At 37.4% G+C, this 18329-nt stretch overlaps 2 protein-coding genes across 5 annotated transcripts in view; one reads left to right on the top strand and one right to left on the bottom strand.

Moving 5' to 3' along the window:
* Window positions 1-18329, bottom strand: part of LOC125827363 (tubulin beta-2 chain) — a 461890-nt gene that overhangs the window by 196271 nt on the left and 247290 nt on the right. The gene's annotated exons all lie outside the window — the stretch shown is intronic.
* LOC125827425 (mediator of RNA polymerase II transcription subunit 23) overlaps window positions 1-18329 on the top strand; it is a 73481-nt gene that overhangs the window by 38666 nt on the left and 16486 nt on the right. The window contains 2 exon segments of the mRNA XM_049506738.1: window positions 17774-18014; window positions 18109-18328. Coding sequence (XP_049362695.1) covers window positions 17774-18014; window positions 18109-18328 — 461 coding nt within the window.

Raw genomic sequence — 18329 nt, 5'->3', positions numbered from 1 at the left:
TTGATACAACTTAAATTGAATCAAAACGAACTTTTTAGCTCACATTCAGTTATCCAATGTTTTATCATCAGGATAAAAGTTTTACATTTACTTGTTCAAATGTATTTCTGATACTGGATCAGACAGATTTATATGATTCTCCTGATCGAATTAAATGAGATTCAACTTCATCTGTTTGATGTATTAGAATTGCATTTAGATACCCAAGAGAATAACCTACTTTCTTGTCTGAATTTACATGGAGATGGTGCTTTTTTACTTGTGTGTAAAAGGCGAAAATTTTTAGTGACACTTTTAGTGTCATCCTTGGAAGTTTTCTGAGGCTCTGGCTAACTTGGTTGACTAGTAAAACTAAACCCACTTGGCATTTATCTTGGAGAATCAATCTAATTAAACATAATTTGCTGCAACATATGTCTTTTGAGCTCTGATCATTGGAAAATGCATGAAAATTCCTCTAGTTATGTTTACTTGAGTTATGTTTAAATTTACTCACATGCTTATTGTTACCACTGCCCTTAAATATGTGATCACTTTTCTATCAAGTCCTTGAATAACATTATCACACATTTACACCCAAGGGGTGTAGCAAACTCCAAATTCTTTCAAAACTCCTTAGTGTCAGAGGTTTGGCATACACGTTGGGTAAATATATTAGTTTCACTACCGTTTGACCATGTGGCTTCTCGCACAACTTAAGCTTTTAGATGAGATAATCACACACTTCAACAACCATGTTGAAGATAATGAATAAGTAAATAAAGTGTCTCTTTAACAACTTAAGCTTTTAGACAGATGGTCACACATTTTTTTTTTCTTTTTTGAAACGGGTAACTTGTATTCCTCAGCATTAAGGGCTATGCTGGCCACCTCCAAAAAGTATTAACAAAGAAGAGAAAAAAAAGAAATAAAAAGAAGCAGAAATACTTACAAAGAACCTACGAAATCTACTAATTGGATTTCCTCTTCTATATTATGTTCTTTACACAAAAAACCTAAGGAAGTAATTACTTTCCATTTAATCTTCTGTATTGAGCATTCTTTTCCTTCAAAAATCCTCTGATTCCTTTACTTCCAAATATTCCACCAGATACAAGCAGGTACTGTCCTCCACCACTTCTTTTGACTCTTGCTGCCCCCCCTTCTGATCCAACAACTCAATAGATCTGCTGTGTGTTCTAGCATACACCAATTTAGGCTAGCTAAATTGAAGAACAAAGTCCATACTTGTGTTGTTACTTTGCAATGCAAAAATAAGTGTTTGTTGGTTTCCAGTGCCTCTTTGCATAGTAAGCATCTAGAGGCTATGTTGATGCCCCTTTTCTGTAATGCTTCATGCATCAAACAGGCTCTCCTAGCTACCAGCCAGACAAAACACTTCACTTTAGCGGGAGCCACACTCTTCCAAACAGCACTCCATGACCCTGTTTTCCTTCCTCCAGTTACTGATAGATCCCACTTGTACAATCTGTTGACAGAGAATCTTCCATCTGGGTGTTGTCTCCATAATAGACTGTCTGTTTCCAAATTAGTGCCTGGAAAGCCTTCGATCATATTCAGTAGTTCAATTACCCCTTCTATCTCCCAGTCATTTAACAACCTTCTAAATACCAAATTCCACCCTTGTTGAGACCACATCTCACTGATTTTGCTATCCGGATGCATACTTATAGACTATGTTGCTCGGACTCTTCAAAACTGTCAACGGGTGCGTGTCGGATTCGCCAAAAGTAGTGTATTTTTGGTGAATCCGACACGGGTGCGGCATCAAAAGTGAAGAGTCCGCGCAACTAAGCTTATAGAATAAAGTCCAGGAAACAAACTTTGAAGAGATCCTTGACCAATCCAGTCTTCTTTCTAGAATAAAACCTTATCCCCCCTCCCAACTTTAACTTTTGTATTAACTTCTAGAGTCGGCCAAAAGCTTCTGATAGTCCTCCAAACTCCCACTCCATAAGTGTTTGTTACTTCATCTGAACACCATTCCCCTTCTTGGCCGAATTTGTGTTGTATAACCTCTTTCCATAGTGCATGCTCCTCTTGGTTGTACCTCCATAGCCACTTGCTTAGCAGACTTTTGTTATGTAACATGAGCTTCCTTACTCCCAGACCCCCATAATTCCTCCCTTGTTGAACTTCTGCCCATTTTACTAAATTGAAACTGCTCTCAATTTTATTTCCTTGCCAAAGGAAATTCCTTCTCAAAGCATCTAGAATTTTGACCACCTCACCAGGTATAGGGAAAAGGGACATCACATAAGTTGGTAAGGAATCTAGCACAGAGTTTATTAAAGTGGCTCTACCTCCCAATGAAAGGTATTGAGACTTCCAAAATGCCAACTTTCTCTCCGTCTTCTCAATAATTCCATCCCAAATAGTAATGGCTTTATGGTGTGCCCCTAATGGCATGCCTAGATGGACTGTTGGTAGCTTCTCTACCTTGCACCTCAAGATGTTTTCTAGTTGAACTTCTTTTACAGGAAGGATACTGCTTTTTCTCCAGTTAACCTTGAGTCCAGAACAAGCCTCGTTTGCTTCACAAAACACTATTGTATCATCAGCATACAATAAATGTGTCAACTCCATACTCTCATTTGCCCTGTTTCTTATATTGAAGCCTTTGATCCAATTATTTTGCAGCGCTTTTCTCATTAAACTGTCAAATCCCTCCATAGCTATAATAAAAAGGAACGGAGATAGAGGGTCCCCCTGTCTAAGTCCTCTTTCTGCTGGAAAAAAACCTACGGGTTCTCCATTAACAAGGATGGAGAACCTGGTGGTTTTAATACAAAAGTCTATCCAACCGAGCCATCTATTTCCAAACCCCATTTGTCTAAGAGTGTTGCTCAGGAACTTCCAATTAAATGGTCATAAGCTTTCTCAATATCCAACTTGCACATAACCCCCGGTACATCTCCTCTAATTCTAGTGTCAATACACTCACTAGCAATTAAAGCGGCATCCATTATCTGTCTGCCTTTAATGAAGGCCATCTGGTGTTTGTTCACAAGCTTGCTTATCACCCTCTTCAATCTTTCTGCTAGAACCTTGGCTATGATTTTGTACACCCCCGTGATCAAACTAATTGGTCTAAAATCTCTCAGATCATTTGCCCCCACCTTCTTTGGAATCAAAGCTACAAATGTAGCATTAAAACTTTTTTCAAATTTCTGATGAGTGTGGAAATTGTGGAAGGTTAACATTAAGTCCTCCTTTATAGGTTCCCAGAAAGTTTGAAAAAAAATCATTGGTGTAACCATCCGGACCAGGTGCCTTCACACATTTTGATCCCTTCTAACACCTCTTCCTCTTCAAACCTTCTTGTAAGCCATTGTTGCTCCTCCATAGTAATAGTTTGAACATCAAAAATATTCAAATCTGGACGCCTACTTTCAGATTCTTTGTAAAGATTTTGATAGAAATCCACAATGGACCTCTTAATCTCCATAGAATCCGAGGACATTGCCCCATCGATCATCAAAGAATCTATAGTGTTGATTCTCTTACGCGCAGTGGCCATTCTGTGGAAATACTTTGTGTTCTTGTCACCCTCTTTGATCCACTGAATTCTGGATCTTTGTCTCCAATGGATATCTTCATTTCTAGCTGTTTCTTCATACTCCATGGCCCATTGTGCTTTCATCATTAACTCATCATCAGTAAGAGGTCTGGCCTCTTGTATGATTTCCAAACTTCCAATTTGCTCTAGAAGTTGATCCTTTCTAGCCCTCCAGTTACCTTTATTCTCCTTGCTCCATTCTTTGAGTTTTACTTTCAAAAGACTCAATTTTGTTGCTAACTTAAAGTCTGCTCTTCCTGTCACATTAAAAAATTCCACCAGTCTTGTACTTTGGATTTGAACCCCTCCACATTCAACCACCATTTTTCAAACTTGAAATATGATCTCTTGAAGAGCTTATCCCCACATGACAACAAAATTGGGTTATGGTCAGAACCTAGACTAGGCAAGGAACTCTGGCTGATTTGATTAAACAATTCGTCCCAAGGAAACGAATACATGAATCTGTCAATCCTTGATGCATTTCTATGATTTGACCCTCCTCTCCAAGTGTAAGATCCCCCAAATAAAGGGGGGTCTACTAGCTCTAGTTCATTGATACAGCTAGAGAAGTCTGTCATTGAACCTGAAAGTCTGGTACAATTTGTCTTTTCTGAAGGAAATCTGGTAGTGTTGAAATCGCCACAAACCACCCAAGGTCCTTCACAAAAGCTCTTCATTGCACCTAATTCTTCCCATAACTCATTCCTTTCATTTCTATCACATGAAGCATATACTGCTGTAAGAAACCAAGTGAGATCTACATTAATGCCACTCAACTTGCAAGTGATCATCTGATTTCCACTCTCCACCATCTCCCCCTTCCAAGACCTTTTATCCCACATAATAATTATACCCCCTTTACTACCTAATGCCTCCATCCAAATTCCCCCCATCCATCTATTACCCCCTAACTGTTGAATATGATCTCTTACTGCTCCCTTTAATTTTGTCTCCACCAAAACTATAATATCTGCTGCCCCTTGTTGTAATCTGCTCCTCACCAAATTTCTCTTATCCTCCATGTTAAGTCCCCTCACATTCCATGATAGGATATTGAGCTTCATTATAATTGGGTGATTAGTTTCCTCCCCCTGCTTTTTGATTCAGTCCTTGGCTCCCCTTCTTTGAATTTAACATCGAAAAATAAGTTCCTCAGTACCTTAGGAACTCCCTGTTTTCCCCCTTTTCTGTCAAAATCAAAACAGAATTCTCTTCTTTATTCCTCTTCTGGTCAATTTTTAGGAATAGCACATTGGCTTCCTCTATGCATCCTTCGAAAGCAGCTCCAAATTCTTGACTGAGCCTAAGAATATTGCTTTGTACCCAGTGATTTGCCCTCTCTTCTGCTTCTTTACTACACCCAGAAGCATCACAATTAATAAGAGTTGTCTCCCCCAGTTGAACAATTTGTTGCATGTTTCCCTGTTCCTCACTATCACTAATTTTATCATCTCTTCCCCCATTGTTGTTATCTAATATTTCTGCATGCTTTTGTTCTTCTCTTACTTCAATTTTTTTCCCAGAAGACCCTCTTGCTTCACATTGGGCTACTTTCTCCATGTATTTTATTAAAGATCAGTTGTCCAGCTCTATCTGGGCTTACATTTCTTTTCTGGGGCATAGTACTCTTGGGCCTGGACAAGAGACCCAAATCTGATTTCAAATTTAAATGAGTCATGCGCAAGTCACATGTCTCATTAAACATTTCCCCTCCAGCTGTCTTTCCCTTACAACCCACATGTTTCTGACTAGAATCCCTTAATTGATGGGATTCTAGTACAGAAGTACAACTTGCACTTTGGATTATCCCCTGGGTAAAACATTGTACTGGATTCAGCCTTGTTTCTTCTCCATTGGTGCCATAACCTAATTCCGGTGCTATTTCAAACCTGGGTTTGCACTCCACCCATATCGGAAAGTGGTAAGTAATTCTGTTACATTCTATGGAGACCTCCTTGGGTATTTTCCTACCATCGCTGGCCACCAGAATCCTTGCCCACTTCATGTGAATTTTTAGCTCTGTTTCTTCCTCAGTTGCAATCCATCCTCCACCGACTTCTCCAATTTCTTGAAAGACTCTCTGAGACCACAAGCGAGTATTAGAGCAAGATCCTTTCCAATTCATTGTTTTACTCGATGTTTGACCCCTATATTATATTGTCCACGCTCACACATTTCAACATGGTATTAGAGCAAGATCCTTTCCAATTCATTGTTTTACTTGATGTTTGACCCCTATATGTTGTCCACGCTCTAGATATCCCGTTCTTGGCATGCAGGTATGCTGATTCCCATATCAGTTGGATTTGGATTTCTTGATCTCCTTATATTGTCTTCGACAATCCTACCTCTTTAGCTAACTTTTGGGTTGAGTTTGAATTAACAATGTATATGAAAATAGTAAAGAAAGGTATTATTTTGTTTGATAGTTTAACTTGGGTTCAAAGGACTTCCATCCCAAAGTTAATGGGCTTGATCCCTGTATAGATCCGTTATAGATCCTCCAAACCTGATTCACAAACGTTTGGGACGTTCAAGTCTATTGAAGCTACAGAAGATGGTGCATAGTTTGGCTAGTTTATCCACATTAGATTGTGAACAACATCAACTTGGGAAATACACCCATGCTATATTTTCACGTAGAACTGTGGGTTGTTCTGTGTCTATTTTTTCATTAGTTCATTATGATATTTGGGGTCTTAGTAGAGTCAGTTCAACCTTAGGATTTTGGTATTTTATTAGTTTCATTGATGCTTATTTAAGATGCACTTGGGTTTTCTTAATGAAAGATCATTCTGATTCTTTTTTTTTTGAATCAAGTAACATTTTGTATTCAAGCCAGTACTTGGGTAGTACGGAAAACCATATTTACCAGAGTGAGATTAGATACAAGGTATGCCAAAAATTGAGCAAACCTCAATGGTATCTAAAACATCTAGGATTGATTCTATATCCTAGGGTGCAATTCAGTACACTAAAAGCAAAATAACAAAATACAATTTAGCTTAATCTTTTGTACTAAATTGCACCTATCCTCAAAACATCTATCCTTTCTTTCCAAATTGTCCACCTTATACATGAAGGGATGATCCTCCATCTCTCTCTGTTCCTAGCTGCAGCTCCAGCTTCCTCCCAACTAAAAAGAGTGTCAGCAATCTTGCTCGGCATTGCCCATGCTATGCCCCTAAGATTGATGAAAATCTTCCATAGCTGATCTGTGATACTACACTGTAGGAACAAGTGATTTACTGTCTCAGCTTCCTTGTTACATAAGCAACATCTTGAGCATAGTGATAACTTCATCTTAATCAAATTCTCAGTCGGGACTTCTATAGCTATGATCCGTCAAAGTTCCTACGGCTTGTCCTAGCTACTCGTAGGTCTAACTTCAGAAACTTGAATTTCCAATATCTCAACTCCATGTTTACGGTTCCTTTCCTACGGCCTGTAAGACTTCCTACAATTCATAAATAGGACTCATACATCACTGCTTTAGTAAATTTTTTTGCAACATTTCAATTCGACTTTCCAATTTTCGAGGTGTTACAGTGAGTCTTTCCCTAAGAGATAAATATTGAGACTTCCACCTAGTCAATTTTTTCTCACACTTTTCCAATACTGAGTCCCATATCCCTTTGGACTTTGACTTTGCTCCAAGGGGCATACCCAAGTAGATAGTGGGAAGCTTTCCCACTTCACCTCCCAGTATTATGGCTGGCTCCTCCATGTTAGGCACATGGTTTATGGGATATATGTAACTCTTTCTCCAATTAATGTGAAGACCTGAAATGGCTTCAAAAAGGATTAAATCAATCTTAAATACTTAAGTTACTCTTCTTCTGCATCACAAAATATTTGTTGGACTGCACTATATGAAGCATGCCTAACTCAAGCCAACCTCTATAAAAGGAAACACACCATTGTGAATGGATGCTACTTATGTCAGAATAGAGCACAGAGCAATAGACACCTCTTTTTGCATTGTACTGTTACAACAAATCTGTGGAACATGCTTTACTTTCTTTTTGGACTTAGTTGGGTCATGCCACATGGTATCAAATAAGCTTTTGTGAGTTGGTGTTACTGGAAAGTTGACAGCACCATCAAACAAACTTAGAAGATGATACCTGCAACAATTTTTTGGAATATTTGGAGGGAAAGGAATAGAAGATGTTTTGATGGTCTATCAACTCCATCAGGGCTTGGGGCTTTGTCAATTGCACACAACTTGAGACAATTATACACTTCTTGGTCATCAAACTTCTCCTACAGAGCTGCTTTCTCTCTTTCTGTAATGGTGGGGCAGTTGTTGATAGTTCGTGCTGGCCTCCAATCTTCCTCCTCATTGTTTAGCTTTCTGTAGAACTTAAATATCTCTTCTTTTAACTTCTTGTTGGCTATTCACCTGATCTTCGTCGATACCTTATGTCCGCCGAGGTCACATTCATTGAATCTCCTCAACCTTACTATACATATTTTGATCATCCTAATGTCTCTATGGTCTTATCCATACCTCAGGTGTTACTTGTACTAACGTTTGAGGAATCTACTGTTACTTCTATATATCCAGTTGTAGTGCCACTACTCTTGACTTATCATCTTCGTTCGCATCCAACATTTGTCCCAGATGATTCATGTCATATGCCGGACCCTGCTCTTACTGCGGACTTGCCTTCTCCTGGCCAACCAATTGCACTTCAAAAAGGTATACGATCCACTCAAAATGCTAACCCACATTATACTTTCTTGTGTTATCATCGTCTATCATCACCCCGTCATGTCTTTGTATCATCTTTGTCCTCTATTTCTATCGCTAAGACTACATGTGAAACACTTTCTCATTCTAGATTAAGGCAGGCTATGATTGTTAAGATGTTTGCTTTACATACGAGTGGTACTCAGGATCTTGTCTCCTTTCTTATAGGTAAATCTATTATTGGTTTCCGTTGGGTTTATGAAGTCAAAATTGGTCCAAACGGTCAGGTTGATTGGCTTAAGGCTCGCCTTGTTGCTAAAGGGTATACTTAGATATTTGGGCTAGATTATAGTGGCACTTCTCTCCCGTGGCTAATATAACATCTGTTCGTCTTTTTCTGTCTGTGCTGTCATTTGTCATTAGTCTCTTCGTCACTTGGACATTAAGAATGCTTTTCTACATGGTGATCATAGGGAAGAAGTCTATATGGAGCAATCACCTGGTTTCGTTGCTTAAGGTGAGTCCAGTAGCCTTGCATGTCGATTCTGTAGGTTACTGCATGGTCTGAAGTAGTAGTCTCCTCGAGCCTTGTTAGGGAAGTTCAAATACAGTAATTCAAGAGTTTGGCATGACTGGTAGTGAAGCTGATCACTCTTATGTTTTATCATCATTCTGCACCAAATTTGTGTTTTATTTGGTTCACGTTGATGATATCAATCACTGGCAATGATCAAGATGGTATCACTAATTTAAGCAATATCTATTTCAACATTTCTAGACTAAAGACTAAGCAGACTGAAGTATTTCTAGGTATTGAGGTTGCTTAGATTTGGTCATGTTATTTCTCAACGCAAGTATGTAGACATTCTCGAGGAGAGATGAATGAGGGGATGTAGACCCATTGACACTTCTATGGATCCAAATGTTAAACTCCTTCACTAACAAGGGTTATGGCGGAGTGGTAAGTACTCCTTCATCCTTAACTAGAGGTCTCAGGTTCGAGTCTCCCTGGGTACGGAGTCATCTTTGTTAGGGAGTCCATTACCCCCCCCCCCCCCCATATGGGACTTTCCAGCGCGAATTCAAATTTAGTCCGGCTCCAATATGGGTACTAGACACTGGGTGAAAAACAAAAACAAAATAAAATGTTAAAACTCCTTCCAAATAGAGGGAGCTATTTAGTGATCCTAAAAGGTATAAACGACTAGTTGGAAAGTTGAATTTTCTCACAGTTACTAGACCTGACATCTCTTTTCTTGCAAGTGTTGTAAGTCAGTTTATGACTTTCCTCAGTGATAGTCATTGAGATGCAGTTGTCTTTATTCTGCGATGTATAAAGTCAGGTCTAGGTAAAGGACTACTCTTCGAGGATCGAAGCCCTAAGTATATCATTGGATATAGAAACGTTGATTGGGCTAGATCACCCTGTGATAGACGTTCTACATCTGGATATTGTGTTTCAGAATGAGGTAATTTGGTGTCGTGGAAGAGTAAGAAACAAAGTGTGGTTGCTCGATTTAGTGTAGAAGCAGAATATCGAGCAATGGTTGTAGTCTTGTAGCAACTTGTGTGCTAGTTTTGATCAAACAATTGCTGATAGAGCTAAAATTTGGAGAAGTCGGTTAGATGAAACTTGTGTGAGATAATCAAGAGGCCGTTCATATTGCATCAAATCCAATGTTTCATGAGAGGATTCAACTCATTGATTTTGATTGTCACTTTGTCAGAGAAAAGATGGGTATTGTTACAAAATTTGTCTAGTCTAGTGATCAATTTGCAGATATCTTCACCAAGTCCCTCACTTATTGTTGTATTAATTACATGTGTAACAAGCTAGGTAGATATGACTTGTATAAGGGGGAGTGTTAGAATAGGAATAAGCACAACAATAGTAAATACAATCCTACTTGGAATACAAATAGAGAAAGGAATAGTATATATAGAATCCTACTTGGTAAAAGATTGTATTATAGTGTCTATAATTAGGGTTTGTGTAATAATGTAGATACACAATCAATAATGTTTTTCTCCAATATTTCTCACAAGGACTAATTTGGACCAATTTGGATTCCCCATTACTAAATTATGATACTAGCCTTTATGCTTAAGTTTTCTTACTTCTGATTAGATTATATCTTTAAGATAAAGTTGATTAAGCACCTATCAAACTAGAAATAGGAATAGGATCTTAAATTGTACGTGGAAAAAGATTGTATTGTATGATACAATTCAATTATATTTCACTCCGTTATTTCTCACATGGTATCTGTTAAGATGTCCCACATCGGTAGAGGGATGAGAATTTGGTTTCCTTATATGGACTTGGACAAACCTCTCCTCATGAGCTAGCTTTTGGGGTTGAGTTAGGTCCAGATGCCATATCTTTACATGGTATCAGTGCCAGACCCATCCCAATTTGTTGTTCACCGATGTTGGGCCCCCATTTAGAAGTGTTCACGCTCTAGTTGAAGTCTGGGCGTGCGGGGAGTGTTAAGATGTCCCACATCGGTAGAGGGATGAGAATTTGGTCTCCTTATATGGACTTGGAAAAATCTCCCCTCATGAGCTAGCTTTTGGAGTTGAGTTAGGCCCAGGTGTCATATCTTTACAATATCAAAGCTTTGGTGAGAAACATCCAGAAAAAGAAAATACAGTCACGTGTGTCAATTCCTTATGACAGTACAAGCTGTTTGTGACTCCTTCATTTTCCTTCAGTGCTGTGCGAAAACCAACAGGGTCCTGGTAGTGTTGGCGACCAAATCCCTGTAAGCTTTTCGGCAGTCGACCCTGCACATGCCGCCAGAAGCTAGTGTTCCGACGAGCAAGTAAAGTCACATGTGAGGTGATTTTCTTGCATTTTTCAAGTCTGTTCTATTTTGCTTAGGTCGCCTATTGTTTCCGACCCCAACCCACAAATGTTTACTTGAAAATAGTTGACAGAAAAGTGTTTTGTGGCTACACAATACTATTTTTCCAGCGTTACAGCATTGTTCTGATCTGTTCCTACTTCGTTGAGGTGGCCCTACTCATCCAAGCACTTCCTATCAGTTTGCTGCCAAGTTCCAATTACTTTTCTTTTTCCGGAGAAGTTCCAGCAGCTTCTGACCTATCCAACAACTTTCTTGCATCTTCTGAACATATTTTTAAGAAAGCTTCTAGAATGAACTATTTTAGTGTCTTGGATATGTGTCTTAAAGATATGTTTAGAAGTTCCAGATTCTTGTTAAATAGTTAGAAGATTAAGTTGTCATGATTTTCCTGGTAGATGTATCTAGAGCATCCCTACACAAGTATAAATAGGGGTGGCAGTCATTTGTAGTCAACCCAAAAAAAAAATCCAATTCGAAGCAATTCATGCCAATTCAAAAAGTCTTCTTCCATAACAAAGTTCTACTATCTAAATTCTTCCTTCTCCTTTCATAGCTTCCTCTTCTTTAGTGGAATCTTCCTACCATAATTAACGATCTTGGGCTAGCAAAAGGTCTTTCCAATTATATTTTCTTTTGATATTCTCTACAATAGCATGCCTTGGAGAACAAGTCTAAGGTTAGGTGCCTGCTCACCTAATCCCTTGATTTCTACCACCAAAGCTATTCCTAATCATCAATAATAGTTCCTTCTATATTCTAGCAAGGAAACATAATAAAAAATGTGAATTCAACACTATGGTTCCCAAACCCTTTGCCGCCCATGATTATTTACACAACTAACTTCAAATCCTAGGCCACAGCTTCTATATTCAAGACTAAATTCAAGTTTACTCATGAAAATTTGTCTATTTCCTTCTTTGTCTTGCTAAAATCTTCTTGGTAGATTATTGAGTCCTAATTTCATCTTCTCAAGTAGCTGTATACTATGTGGCTCGTTTTCCAAAAACGTGAGACAATATGAAAATGCAGTTTTTGCACCTAAATGAGAACACCATTAGAAGTATGCAAAACCCTTTCTGCCATGGTACACGTCGCATAAGAACCTACCTGCACTTGGCTCACTGACAGCTTTTTTCTGCATCTTCTACAGCATGGGAAAATACTCCCTTCCACTGCTTTATCTTTATGAACTTTCTGCCTCTATCTTCCTGAAGTACAAAGCTTAATATGTCCATGTCGTAGGAGGCCCACACTAGTACTAGCAACTTGATTTCTTGGTTTTACTTTCATTTGACATCCTGTTTTTGTAGAAGTTGTCGTTGTGTGATCAAAGGGTCACAAGTTCCAGCCATGGAAACTCCCTCTCACAGTAATGGTTGGTAAGGGTGTTCACAATGGACTTAATGTGGTTCGGTCTTCCCCTTTTGTTTAGACCCTGGTTCCGCCAAACATCCTGTAACACATGTTTGTAGCCTTGAACTTGATCTTTATATCATTTGAAAAATTGTTCGTGATTCAGGGTATTACACGTTCTCTGTCCGTCTGTCAATTCATTAAACATTGTAAATTTGTGTAGTACATAGATTCATGTCATCTCACATACATCAGACACATATGGGACACATAAGGACTCTGACTGTCCATATCTTATGTATTCGTCTCCCTTTGGGCATTTGATAAGATGTGGAAAGACTTCTTCAGAAAACCTACTTCTCAGGATACACATTCTTCCACTGCTTCTAATTCAATGAGATGAACAACTGATACAGCTTCTAGTTTTTGTAGTACAGTTCGTTCAGCTATCCTCCCTTGAGATTTTTGCAAATTAGGTTTGCCTCTATAGCTTCTGTACACACCAAAATCACATACTTTAAGAATCTTACTTTTTCAGATATGTTTAGTTGCTTACAAGGGAAAACTGGACACATCTCTTATTGAAAAGAGTTTACTTCAAGGATAGCTAAGTTTGAAGTCATCCATAGAATTACAATCCACGTATGATACTGTTTTCTGAGTACAAACTTCATGCACTTCCATGGTCTTCTGTATTTAGCAGGCTAATCGTAGAAGAGTGTGAAGGATTAACAGGGTTAAAATGAGTCCTCAGGGAACCCTGGTTTTTCAAAATGATTGAAGATACATGAGTGTTTTTGTCATTAATAATTATCTCTCTTATTGGGTCTTTTGTATTTATAGTCCACCTGCAAAAGGATAAAAGGGTTTAAAGGTATATTCTCAAGGAACTATCTGATTTTCAAAATTATAACTATCTTATAAGACGAGTTTGATGCCAAAGCAGGCTTTGACATCTATGCAGTTTGGTCATTTTAGATAATATAAAGTCACATGATTGGCTTAATAACTTTTGAGCTGATTCAAAATCATCAAAAAATTTCAAAAATAAATCATCAAAATAATTAGAGGTTGTTTGGTAGCTGATTAGAATTATACCGGTATTAGCAAAGCATGAATTAGTTATAAGGTAATTTATGTATTTTTTGATGACCAAACAACGAGATAATTTATGTATACTTGCATAAAATAATACTTAGATTCTATTATAACTTATACGAGTATTATTTATGCATGTTTCTAAATTGCAAATCACTCACCGTTTTAATTTTATATATGAATAACTTACCTCATAACCAGCTACCAAACATGGTATTGGTTATGCAAGATTTGATACCTGCATAACTCACTTCCAAATCAGCTACCAAATGAACCCTTATTTATTACACCTAGCAACTTGTTTAGCTCTTCTTCAGGCTTTAACTAATTAACTTTAATTCATTTTATTGTTTTTAACTTAGATTAGATATTTTCTATGATCCATATTATATGGTATTTTAAACTTTTATATTTACTTCTAAAATAAATGTTTTTGTTAGAATATGAATAGGTTTATACAATCCTATTAGAATAAGAATAGGTTTATACAAATCCTATTTAGAATAGGAATATGAATAGTAAATAGTATCCTACTTGGTAAATGATTATATTCTAGTGTTTATAAATAGGGTCTCAATGTAATAATGTAGACACAACAACAATTCAATAATATTATTTTCTTATATTTCTCACATGGTATCAAAGCAGGGCCCGTCTCACCGGATGTTGGGGCCCCCAAAATCAAAATTGCCCACGCACCAGATGCTAAGCACTGGGCGTGAGGTGGGGTGTTAAAGAATGACAAAAAAGTCCCACATCGGTGGTTAATGAGATGGGTGGACTCTTTATAAGGCTTGGGCAATCCTCCTCCCTTTGAGCTAGCTTTTGGGAGCATAAGAGCTCTTCCACTCTCTGAGTATTGATCAAAAAAAAAAAAAAACCACACGTTGCAACAACCCCTTCTACCAAAACCATGTCAACCTCCTCTCTTCACCAAATCATTGTCGCTTGCTCCATTAAACTTAAGCAAGCAAACTACCTCATAAAGAGGACACAAATATCCCAATTGATTCAGGTGATGAAACTAACGTATCTCATCTATTAACCAAATAAAAGTAGTTGTTCCACTGGACAGACTGCTAGGGAAGTTGTAGCGGTTAGGAAGGATGCAAAAGATAGTGGCACCATTGATGATTGAAAGGAGAAAGATGTGTTGCTAAGAAGTTGGATTTCAAGCACCTTGACCGAAAAAAAGCATGCATCTAATTGTGGGCTGCTCAACTGCCAAGGAGATGTGGGAATGCTTGAAAAAAGCTTATATTCAAGCAACAAAAATAATTAATTTGGCTAGAGGTTTAGGTCTCAAATACAAGACATTTGTCATATTAGGTAAGACACCATATTCCACCCTTAATCAATTTGTTTATACTCTCACGAGTTTTGACATAAGGGAAGATGAAGAAAAGGTGTCACAACAAAACCATAACATGGTATTCTCTGCCCAAGAAGGCAGGGGAAGAAGAAACAACAACATCAACTCCAGAGAAACAGACATCACATTCTTCCCGAAGCATTGACAAAAATAAGTTTTTGCTAGGTATTCAAAGTTTTTTTTGCTGCGTATTCGAATCAAGCTAGGAGTAACCGTTCCTCTACTCACTAGCTTGAGGGGAAGTGTTGAAGAAGAAGAAAGCTGACGATTGGAACATGTCAAAGGAAGCTATGACTAATGTGTCTGTAGCAAGTGTTGATGAAGAAGAAAGCTGACGATTGGAACATGTCAAAGGAACAGGTCCAACGAAGCTGACTGACGAGTTTACAACACTGCTCTAGAATTAGAGTCGCAGGATTAGACTACTTATATTAATTAGGATTATATTATGACTAGAATTATATTATGATTAGGATTATATTACGACTAGGGTTAGATTATTTATAATTGCATTATTATTATTATTATTATTATTATTATTATTATAGTAGTAGTAGTAATAGGTATTGTAGTAGGACTCTAAGTATAGTTAACTTAGGACTCTACAATTCTCTCCTATATAAGGAGCTTGTAACCCAATATTATTTTCATCAATACAATCCTTGATTTCTCTAATCCTAAACGTGAGATTTCTACATGGTATCAGAGCCTCTACGATCTTGGTAGAAAATCAAAGAGCTTTCGCTGCCGGCGGGTGGCTATTACCCATATATGTTGCCCGTCCGGCCAATGATTATGTTAGCAAAAGTTGGGTCACCGTGTATCTTTCTGGTGACTATTTTTCATATCTAATTTGTGTAGCACCGTGCCATCATTCCGGTGACTACTTTCCTATATCTAATTTGTGTAGCACCATGCCATTATTCCGATGACTACTTTTTCATATTTAATTTGTGTAGCACTGTGCCATCATTCCGGTGACTATTTTTTCATATTTAATTTGTGTAGCACCGTGCGATCTTTCCAATGACTACTTTTTTCATATTTGGTTTGCGTAGCACCGCGCCATCTTTCTGGTGACTGCTTTTCATATTTAATTTGTGTAGCACATTGTCATCCTTCCGGTGACTACCTTTTTTTGCATATCTTATTTGCGTAGCACCGTGCATCTCTCCGGACTACTTTTCATATTTAATTTGTGTAGTACCGTGGATTTTTCCGAACTACTTTCTCATATCTGAGTTGCATAGCATCATGTGTCTTTTCAGTGACTCCTCAGATTTGATTTGCATAGTTCTATTCGTCTTTCCGGTGACTCCTCAAATCTGATTTGCGTAGGGTTGTGCCATCATTCCAACCCTACCTGTATAATTTTTTCTTTTTTAGCAGGGTCATGCCATCATTCCGATCCTATCATATTATTTCTCCTTTTCAATGGGGTCGTTCCATCAATTCGAACTATCCTATACAATTTCTATTTTCTAGTTGGGTCGTGACATCATTCCGACCTTACCCAATAATATTATTTGTTAGATTGTGACTACTTTTAGCCATCAAATCTAATACTCTGTGTATGAACATGTTCCGACCAATTTTTTGGTGACTTGTTTAATATCGACTCATCTAATTCCAACATGATCCATATACTTAATACTAGATTTTGAGCACTTTGTTGCTCTGGGGGAGTTTAGTTGCCTTGTATGTCGATTATGTGAGTCACTCTATGGTCTGAAATAGTCTTTGCAAGTTTGGTTTGGGAAGTTCAACACTATAAATCACTCTGTGTTTTATCGGCATTATGCATCAAATCCAGTATTTAATGAGAAGACAAGCACATTGAGATTGACTGTCAATTTTGTGAAGTTGACTGATCAACTTGCAGATATCTCACCAAGCTCCTCATTGGTCCTCGTATTAATAACCTATGTAACAAGCTAGGTACATGAATCGTATGCACTAGCTTGAGGGGGAGTGTTAGAATATGAATAGGTTTATACAATCCTATTAGAATAGGAATAGGTTTATACAAATCCTATTTAGAATAGGAATAGGAATAGTAAATAGTATCCTACTTGGTAAATGATTGTATTCTAGTGTCTATAAATAGGGTCTCAATGTAATAATGTAGACACAACAACAATTCAATAATATTATTTTCTTATATTTCTCACAGTTTTGTTACATAATCAAGAATACATTATTTTCATTTTTTTAAAATACCCTTATTTAGATAAGTAAATTTTGACATAATGAAAAAATCATATTAAATGGGTATGATTTTATCAAGGGTAATTTAGAACATATTTACCGTTTTAGGAATAAGTGAATTTCTTATGTGGTGATGAGTCAGAGGGATTAGAAGATATCTATGATGCTTTAAATTAAAACCATTTGTTTTATTGCTCAAAATTCTCCCATATTTTAACTAAGCACTAATACATTTGATTATATTATTTCTTGTTCTTTTTATTATAAGTGACATTTGATTTCTAATGCTTGACTGTTAATATAGTTAGTAGAGAAGAAAAATGTAAATATTACTGTATTTTAAAAATATAAAATACTGCAATGGAAACTACGAAATTCAGCTAATGGTGATTCGGGCCTGTGCAGAGCACGAACTTCCCCTTTTCTAGTAGTCATAGATATGCAGGTTATCTTTCGTATTAAAATTATCAGATGAGTAAAGAAAGCAGCCAACAGTAGTGGTTACAATTTCTATTCTAGGAAAATAGAAATTAACAATTCTAATTGGTGCTCAAACTGTAAAAGAAACCTGTTATTAAAACTCCAACTTATACTTGATTTGCTTGTGGTTTCAGGTATCCAACATTTTTTGATGATATTGCTGCACGCCTGCTTCCAATCATCCCCCTTATCATATATAGACTCATTGAAAATGACGCTATGGATGCGGCTGATAGAGTTCTTCAAGTTTATTCACCCTTCCTTCATTACTATCCTCTGAACTTTACGTTTGTTCGTGATATACTTTCTTATTTCTATGGTCATCTTCCTGGAAAGCTAATACTCCGTATACTGAATGTCTTAGATATTAAAAAGGTGATGGTGGTTGATGCTCCGTAACTTGCTAGTTTGTTTTCCCTTCTCTTTTAGTAATTATTGAATCATTCTCTTTTTATTTTTTTCTATGCAGATACCATTTTCAGAGTCATTCCCGCAACATATCAACTCATCAAATGCAGCCATGTGCCCACCATTGGACTACTTTGCTACTCTTTTGTTAGGACTGGTGAATCATGTTATTCCTGCTTTAAATAATAGCTCCAAATGTGCAGCGATGGGAGATTTTGCAAATAATTCTACCCGTGCTCCCCATGGAAAGATCCCAGCAACATCACAATCTGGGCCAACTAA

This window comes from Solanum verrucosum, unplaced genomic scaffold, assembly GCF_900185275.1.
Source record: "Solanum verrucosum unplaced genomic scaffold, falcon-dt-bn FXZP01000138.1, whole genome shotgun sequence".
NCBI classification, from domain to species: Eukaryota; Viridiplantae; Streptophyta; class Magnoliopsida; order Solanales; family Solanaceae; genus Solanum; species Solanum verrucosum.
This window is presented reverse-complemented; position numbering and strand designations above follow the sequence as displayed.